Genomic DNA, 9,328 nt, shown 5'->3' with positions numbered 1-9,328 from the left:
TTTAAACTGTACTTCGCACTCGGAATATCAGTTTTTCAGGAATACGTCATGAGGGCAGGGGTGAACCTGCCACCTGTTGAACGGAGGAATGAATGAACCCACGGTACGCGCGTCTCTCCCTGCTACGACGAAAACGTGGCTCTCTTAGACGCTCTGGCCTGCGGGGTCGCGGGGGGCACGGAGAAGAAAGGGGAAGAAACCGGGAGCCACAACAACGGCCACCGGAAAAAGGCGAGCAACGAGGGAGGACACGCGGCCAATACGCGGCCCCGGCGGCTGGCCCCGCCCGCGGGAGGCAGGGCGCGTGCGCACGCGGGAGCGCGGCGGTCGGAGCCGAGGGCCGGGCGCGCGCAGCCGCGGAGTGTTTGACGTGGCACTTCCCAGCCCAGCTGCAACTCCGGGCGCCCACGACGCCGCGCAGCTGGCAGCGAGGCGCGGCGGGTGCCAGGGCAGCCGGTGCTCCCGGCACGCGAGGCAGGCTCTCCGACGCGCGGCGGCGTGCGGGAGCGGGTGCCGGACGAGGACCAGGTAAAACGCCTCGCCCCGCGCAGACGCGCTCTGGCGGGACGGCCGCCTCCTTGGGGCGCAGCGGGACCGGGGAGCGGTGCCCGGCTGGATGCTCACCTGTGGAGGAGGCCGGCGCTGGTCCTGGCTTCTGGAGCCTTTTATTAGTGCAGTTTAGTAAGGGGCCGGAGGGAGGGAGGAAGGTGGGCGTGGGCACATATATATATATATATATATATTTTTTTTTTTTTAATCTGCTCCCCCCACTTTATGCCGGGGTAGGGGAGAGAGGATGCAGGGACAGCCAGGTCGTCACGGGTGACAGTGTCACTGGCTACCCTTTGCTCGTGTTTTCGCTGTTCTCTGAGCAAGGGGCTATGCCACATCTTCCTAGTGAAAACGGCCACTGTGTCTTTAAGCGTCCGGACATCCCGGGAGTGAGACTGAGCCGGCCCTATCCCAACTTGCTCCTGGGGGAGAAGTGCACCTTAGCTACTGTTGCCAGGAGACGGTGGCCTGGTGGAGGTGTGTGTAGGGTGGGGTGGGGGGGTGGGGGGGGTCCGTGCTGGGATTGGCGCTCCCCAGCCTTGGGTCTGGGCCTGCCCCGGTGCCAAGTGGCGCTCTGCCATGTCGCCGCCTGAAGCTGAGTCAGGTTTCTCTAACTTGGTGAGGAAGTTTGACGTGGCAGCCTGGGCTGTGTGAGGAAGCGCGCTGCTCCTGGGACCTAGGCTGGTGAGCGGGCTGCTTCCTGCTCTTTCTGCCTATTCTCTTAGCTCAGCAACAGGCTGTCACGGAGGAGGTGGGTTGGTGGGTTGGTGCCCGCTGGCGCGATGTGCTTGGTTGGAGGAGCCTGACCAAAGCTCAGGCTGCCACGTCTCTCTCTCTGCTAAGTGGGAGGAGGGAAAGACGTGTCATCAGGAACCTAGAGGACCACAAGGCCTTTGCCTGCCGCTCTGTTCTTGAGTGCTCCCATGAAGGAAGAAAGTCATGTTATCCGTGCACTGGGCCGCTTTAGTTTTGGAAATTCGCACTTTGAAATGATAGGAAACCAGACCGCTAGTGTTTGGCATCACACTTGAAAGTTTGAAATGCCATTTCCTGAGTAGAGGCAGACTCCAAGTCTTAGCAGCAGTCACCCAATCTTTTATCTAAGAAGGCAGCAGATAAACGAAAGAAAGAATAGGTCTGTGCTGGCTAAAGAAGTTGGCAGGAAACTAGAATCAGTGCTTTGTATTAGGAAAGGCCTTAGGAGGCTTCATTTTATAAAGAGGGAATTTGAACCCCAGAGAGATTCTTCATCCTTTTCTGCGTTACCCTTCTAAGTGCTGGCAGGTGCACAGTCAAAACCCATTACTCTCTCCAGGATCCAAGGGACTTGCTACCTCATTATAAAACTGAAAATAGTCTAATGAGATGTTTCCTAGTTGACAGAAAAAATGGGAAAGTGGAAAACTTACAGCAAATTGACGATTGGGTTCTGCGTAGAAGCAAGCTGGGTCTGGTGGGTTTATTTGTGAATGTGTGTACCCATGTGTCTGAAATGAGATTTTTTTCTTAGCTCCTTAAATAGAGGTGTATGTGTTCCTAAAAGTGGGATATCATTTAAATCAGGAAGAAGTTCTATGAAGAACCTGCTGACAACTCAGAAGTGCTTGCTATTGCTACTTGGCTTGATCAGATTATGATTCATGAATCCATTGTCAACTTATATTCTCCTATTGGTTGACCCACATTTCTCTTAAAAGCTACCAGTTGGAGGTGTACTAAAAAGCCAGGTCAAGCATGTGTTTGCAGACTGCTGTAGTTGGTTAGTCAGTTGAATGACAGGGTATGTTCTGTGGCAAGAAAAAAAAGTGGCCTTGGAAATCCAAAGAATAAAAGAGCGGGAGCTTGTATGAAGTACTGTGTGTGAAACATTTCAGGTGTCCAGTGAGAAGCTGGCTGGCCATGGCTAGTGAGCTTTCCTGTCCGAGAATGCCCAGGACTGATTAAGCTTCAGGAGTTACAGCTTGTCTGGGATGATCCTACGAAACATCATATATTATGAGGATATCTCACACACTCCCTGACAATTATACTTTTCTTCAAACCATAAAAAAAAATAGGTATTTGCAGCACTGATGCCTTTTGTAGCACCCAGTCACTAACTCTCTCTTGTTGGTGTGTTTTTGTTTGTTGCAGAGAATCTGTTGTGGAGCTGTGCTTTGGAATGATAGTTTCATGATGAGTCACCAAGGGTATGTGGCCACACCCCCCTACTCCCAGTCGCAGCCTGGGATTGGCCTGTCTCCACCTCACTATGGACACTACGGGGACCCATCGCATGCAGCTTCCCCGCCAGGTACAGTGTGCGCTTCGGACTGCTGCCCGACTGTTCCCCACTCAGGCTGAGACCCAAGATGTTCAGAAAGAGGGGCTGCAGAAGTGTGGAATGGTTGTGGTGTGATGTGATGGTTTGAAATAATGGACCGTTTGGGGAAGATTCTCTTGACCAAACTCTGCAACATCAGTTTGGTGACTGAATGGGATACAAATTTGATTTGTAAGTATAGGCCAAAAAGGAAGCTTTCCTGAGTGTTCTATTATTATTATTATTATTTTTACTTTTTGATTTATTCTGGCTATTTATTAGTGGTATGCGATTATTGTAAACATTATATACATGCATGCTAAGGTAACTTGGGCACTAATTTTTTTAAAAAAAAATAATTTTTGATAGTAGAAAAATGCTGTTAAATTTGCACACTAATTATCCATTGATAATAATAAAAAATATATAACCTTTTGAGTCTGGAGCCATAGCCTAGTAGCTAAAATCCTTGCCTTTCATGTGTGAGGATCCCATATGGGCACTGGTTCACATCCTAGTTGCTCTGATTCCCATCCAGCTCCCTGCTTGTGGCCTGGCAAAGCAGTAGAGGATGACCCAAAGCCTTGGGACCCTGTACCCACATAGGAGACCTGAAAGAAGCTTCTGTCTCCTGGCTTCAGGTTGGCTCAGCTCCAGCCATTGTGACCACTTGGGGTGTGAGCCAGTGGATGAAAGATCTTTCCCTCTCTCCTCCTTTCTATAAAATCTACCTTTCCAGTAAAAATAATTAAATCTTTTAAAAAAATACAGCCTTTCACAACCTTTCCTTGAAATCATTACTGAACAATATTGGTTGCTATAAAATATGGTACCCCGAGCCTGGCATAGTAATCTAGTGGCTGACTCTTTCTCTTGCATGTACCAGGATTCCATATAGGCATCAGGACCCCACAGAGGTACCAGTTTGTGTCCTGGCAGTTCCACTTCCCTTCCAGCTCCCTGCTTGTGGCCTGAGAAAGCAGCACAGGCATAGGATTGCTCAAAGCCTTGGGACCCTGTGCCCGTGTGGGACACCTGGAAGAAGCTTATGGCTGTGGATCGAAGCTTAGCTCCAGTGATTTTGGTCACTTGAGGAGTGAGCCTGCACACGGAAGATCTTCCTCTCTGTCTTCTGCTTCTCTCTGTATATTTGCCTTTGCAATAAAAGTAAATAAATCTTTTAAAATATTTATATATGGTACCCAGCAGAGCTACAGACAGTCTTGGCTTGGGGGAAAGATTAGACAATAAAGGAGTAATAGATAGACCTGAAAAATTAATGTTCTGGTAGCAGCTGAATGCATGAAGCTACCTGGTTTTATCATCACTCTGAGGAAACCAAGTTCTGGAGGAGGGCTGAGGCTAGTGGCAGCTTGTTTCAAGTCAAATAGTCCCAGAACTCTCAGTGAGCAAGGCAATCACAGGGGTTCTGAATACTGAGGCATTCAACACAGCAGAAATATCATAGTATATAAATGCCCATGAGGAGTGGACCCCTAGATAGAACCTGGAGCAGGGTGGTTGAATGGTTCCTGCAGAATCCAGACAGCCACTTTTGTGAATACTACGGGTGGGAGGAGGATTGAAGCTGGATGCCTGCGATATTGTTTATAAGTCATGCTGATCCTACAGGGCAGGTGGGCTCCGTGTAACCTAGGAGTGACACTCAAAGCTCACTGGGCTGCACTTTGTAGTCCATATGAGTGCAGAATCAGTGTGAGCCGTGGGAAGCCCTGTGGCCACACACAGTTCATTATAGCAAATACATCCAGATTGGAAGTCTCTTGTGGAGTGACACCCTGATGATTTTGTCTTCTTATCTGTTTTAAGGACCTCCCAATGAAGTATCTTTCTCTTGTCCAGGACTATGTGATTTCCAGTTTTGCTTTCCTGAACTTGTGGGAACCATCAGCCTATCTTTCTCTGGTTTCTACTTGCTGGCTCCTCCTTTCTGAGCATTTATGTACAATAATAATTTTCTATTTTTGGCACTTACCATGTATCAGGAACTGATCGTAGAAGTTTTTCATATATTATCTTCTTTAATCCTCATACAGTTTTATGCTGTGGATTAATGGCCCCCTCTAGCAGCCAAGGGAACCAAATGTCTGGTAAGCTATGACTCAACCAAGGTTGCATAGTGTGTCCCAGAGCCAGGACTTACATCCAGATCCCTAAAGAAAGCAGACAGCAAATTTATGCACACCTATGGATGACAGTCAGTGTCGCTTGCTCTCCTTGCTCTCTTCACAGCCCTCAGCGCAGTCAGGGACCTCCACCCTTGCCGGGGTTTCCCCCCAGGGCTCAGTGTGTTTCCTGTGTCATTGCTTGGCCCATTGACTCTTCCACATCTCAGGATCATCCATGGCGTCCTATTACTGAATGCAACAGGGCTTGTCCTAGCCATTCTCTCTTGTATTTGACACAGTCTCCCACTCTGCTTTTACACACCTCTCCTCTTTGATTTCAAGGACAGATCCTGTTGTTCATCTTGGTTCCTTTTTGGACATTGCTTTGGTGGCATCCTCTCCCCACAAACCTCCTTGGCTGCCACATGACCTTTAAGTTTTGCCTTTTCTCCCTCTCTGTTCCATCCTCACCATTTTTCTCTCTCAATAGATTTTTTTTTCCTCTAAGTGATGTTATTCTGTATGAATTACCTGCTTCACCTCCATATTTCCAATGGCACCTCTGTTGACCTGAGCACATCAAACTCATGAGCAAAACAATTCAGTATTTCATGAAAACCTGTTTTCTTTGCATTCCAAATTTTACTCGATAGCATAATTTATGTAGTGATACATGTAAGAAAGTTTCACTGGTAAAAAAAGAAAGGAAAAGACACAGAGAAGGAAGGAAGGAAGGAAGGAAGGAAGGAAGGAAGGAAGGAAAGGGAAAAGGGGAAAAAAGGAAAAGGAAAAAAAGGAAAAGAAAGAAACTAACTCTCCATTTGCTTCCTCCAATATGATTGGTTGCTTGACACTTTTGGGGGGAATTATAAACAACTTTCTCACCTGCTTCCCATTGAACTCGTCTTGTTCACCAGTCCCATCTAGTTCTCCTCTAGATTATTAAAATGGTCTTTTAATCTTTACACATCTTTCCAGTATTGACTTTCCAAACCATTAGTTTTTGAGGCAGGGATTTTTTGGCTAATACCATGCATGCCTAGTTGGGCTTAACCTTTTCTAGATGCTCATTGCTCTTTTCCTATTGCGCACCTGAGGACTTTGTTGTTTTACCCATTTCCCGTTTTGTCAGCTCTACTGCTCCCTTGCCACAATTCCTCTCCCAGGGATACTCAGTTTCTGTCATCTGGGGGCTGCGTAGTGCTTGCTCACCGGTACCCCTTGATACTAGTAGGCCACTGTGTTGTTCTTGCAACAGAGTTTGTTCTCATCTTCTTCCATTCGACTCAGTTCCGGGCTCTCCTTCTCAGGCATTGCTGACCAGACTCTTCCTCACGCGTATTCATAAATCCTCCTCTCCTTCCCACGCCGTTTAGGATGTGGACATGATAGATCTGCCTGTAGCAGAAAAGGCACTCATGAAAATTTGAAAAAAAGGTGAATTTGTAAAAAGTATCTCTGCAATGGCTAACTTGAACTAAGTATGAGTGTTTATTCAGCGAATGAAGTGTGTGACAAGCTGTAGTATTCATGAACAGAGCATTCTGTTACTTACCAATATTTCAAAAAACTAGTCTTGATTGGATTACATTCTTCATGCTTTAGTTTAGACCTCTTTATCCATACCTTGTTCTCAAACGAATAGCCAGACATTCATATTCATTGGCCTGTACTGCTGTGTATTATACCATTCTTAATTCGTGATGGTTTTGTTTCATTATTTAAGGCTTTCATTAAATTCCTGCAGTCTTCGCTTCTCTGTGCTGAAGAGCCTCAGCCACCTTACCCTTCAATCATCATGTATATTCTCATGTAGTCTTTTGGTGATATTTTTATCTGACTGACACAGGCAACCTAATTGTGGCTCCTTGAAGAGTCTTCAATCGCAGATGTGGCTGGCTCTAATTTGTGCCTAATAAGTGTGCCTTTGTAATGTTAATGGTGCTATATAGTAACAAATGCAACATGTAGTGAGTGAGCAAAATAAACTCAGTACTTATGGTACTTATTGGTATAGAGGGAAATGTGTGAAGTATATGGCACTTCGAGTTCCTGGGACAGCAATGGCACAAAGAGAAGTGGAGATTGATTTGGGAGCATGTAGCAGGGGATCCCTCAGTTGTGGAGCGTGGGCAGTAAGAGACGTTCTCGGAGTGGAAAGTAGGGCCATATCGAGGAGTTTGGGTTTCATTTTATGAGCAGTAGGGTGCTGCTGAAGTGATTGCAGCTGGATAAGATCACGGCCTAGCCTGTGTTTTGGAAAGCGATTACTGCACATTGGCAAGTGTGGAGGAGGAATTAGGGTGGGCCTACTGCTTTCTCATGCAGGGCTTTTGTTCCTTAGCCCCATTGATATTTAGAGCCAGCACATTCTTGGTTGTGTGTGTGTGTGTGTGTGTGTGTGTGTGTGTGTGTGTGGAGGGTGGTGGTAGTGCTATGCTTTGTAGGATTTGACAGCAGGCTTGACCTCTGTACTCACCCAATGTCAGTCGTGGCTCCCCACATCCCTTTCTGGGGGCTCTTGCAAGCACATATGCCCTAGACATTGCCAGATGCCTGAAGATGATGTGTCCTGAAATTTGGATAGAGGTCATGGCCATTGTGCTAAGGCCCCTAAAAGACAGTAAGCTTGTGTAGGAGTGCCATCAGCACCATGCCTCAGGAATGTATAGCATGGGGATTCAGGCCACGTAACAGCATGCTGGTCTTTTTGTTTTTTCCCCCTTTAGATAAACTCTTCTATTTTTGTAGGGGGTGTGTGTGTGTGTGTGTGTGTGTGTGTGTGTGTGTGTGTGTGTTTTAAGCTTGATTTTAACTTGATCCATGGACAGATTGAAGATTCGCTTTCCTATGATATTTATGATGTTATTTGTGTTACCAGCAGGATTCCTATGAAAGGTGTAGTCACAGACGTGCATAGTTCACCAGGAGTATTCCACAGCAGTCACCACCTCTCCTCCCGGGAGAGCCATCGCTGCTGCCAGTATTGTTAGAGCCAGCCAGAAGTGTTGCCTTGACCGGCAGCCCGAATAGCTGGGGAACACAGGAGTGGTTGCCACCGTCTTTCCTGCTTGGTGTTATACAGAAAGGGCTGGGGTTGGACTTGAGCATTCAAGCCTGCAATGACTGCCCTGTGATTTTAGGTATTTTTCCTTTAGGCAGGAACATTGTGTTTGTTCATTTTCACGATTTGGTGTTCCTTTCCTCCTGAAATTGTCTGATCATATTTGAAATGCCGATACTGTGGGGTGCTATGACAGGGGAACACTGCAGCTTTGCAGATAAGGATGAAGCTGACTTCCCTTTGCTCTGGGGACAGAGTCCATGTGATACACAGGACTTTGCAGTCTGACCCCTATCAAGCTAAACAGCCTGTACTCCAACCACTCAGTCCTGTGATCCCGCCACATTGAACCAAAAGCCAGCTCTGACCAAGTCATGCACTGTCCCAGATGGGACAGTGAAGTGCTCCTTCTGTCATCTGTCCTAAGACAATTCCAGTTCCAGCAATTCTTCCACTTCACATGCTTCCTGACTCCTCCAAGAGGTAGTGCCTCTGCAAATCCTAACACTTAGCGCTGGGCCCTGAGCTTCCTTGTTTCCCAATTGTCTCATCTAGAAGAACTCTCAGTGCCCGAGGCACTGCTTACTGTTTACTCTAAGTGCCCTAGGCACTGTTCCCTGTTTGCTGAATGAGTTTCTGTCATTGCTGTAAAGTTGACTTTCTAAAAAAAATGAAAGTACGTTTTTAGTAAGATTGAGCTCTACCTGCCTATGTATACCAAAACTGTTTTTCATTCTGTGGACCTATTTATGGAAGTTGTTGATGAAAATTGATATTAGCCTATTTATGTGAAAAGCAAGAATACCCATGACTTCTCTAGTACTGTAATTATTTCAGTTGAAAGTATATTAGTTCTACCTTTGTAGCTTGTTCAAACAAATGTTTTAAGTGAAAATTAAAGAATGTGTATGATTATTATTTATATATTTTGTTAGAATATGAACCCTTGAAGAAAGGACAGGAGATATGGAAATGATTGTGCTACATGCTCTCATTCTTAAATAATCTTTGTGGATAGAAGACATTGTTATTATGACATAGTATTAAAAATAAAGACTTAGGAAAAGAACTTCTTTTCAGAGTCACAGTTGGTACATGGTAGACAATGAATTCAAACCCAAATCTGTGAGACCACAGGTCTCATATTTTTCTTCTCTTTTTTTCTTAAAGATTTATTTTATTTTTCTTGGAATGTCAGAGATACAGAAAGGAGGAAAGACAGAAAGGAAAATCTTGTGTCCAGTGATTCACTCCCCAAGCGACTGTAATGACAGGAGTTGC

At 46.1% G+C, this 9,328-nt stretch overlaps 1 protein-coding gene across 2 annotated transcripts in view; it reads left to right on the top strand.

Moving 5' to 3' along the window:
• Window positions 1-362: 362 nt before the first annotated feature.
• The window catches only part of SEC24D (SEC24 homolog D, COPII coat complex component), a 112,422-nt gene continuing 103,456 nt past the window's right edge, over window positions 363-9,328 (top strand). For both annotated transcript variants that reach the window (XM_040967306.1, XM_040967305.1), the window contains exons 1-2: window positions 363-528; window positions 2,686-2,845. In XM_040967306.1, coding sequence (XP_040823240.1) covers window positions 2,725-2,845 — 121 coding nt within the window. In that variant the 5' untranslated portion in view covers window positions 363-528; window positions 2,686-2,724. The remainder of the gene's footprint in view (window positions 529-2,685; window positions 2,846-9,328) is intronic.

This window comes from Ochotona curzoniae, unplaced genomic scaffold (genome assembly GCF_017591425.1).
Source record: "Ochotona curzoniae isolate NIBS_2020 unplaced genomic scaffold, NIBS_Ocur_1.0 scaffold_4506, whole genome shotgun sequence".
In the NCBI taxonomy this organism is placed as follows: Eukaryota; Metazoa; Chordata; class Mammalia; order Lagomorpha; family Ochotonidae; genus Ochotona; species Ochotona curzoniae.
This window is presented reverse-complemented; position numbering and strand designations above follow the sequence as displayed.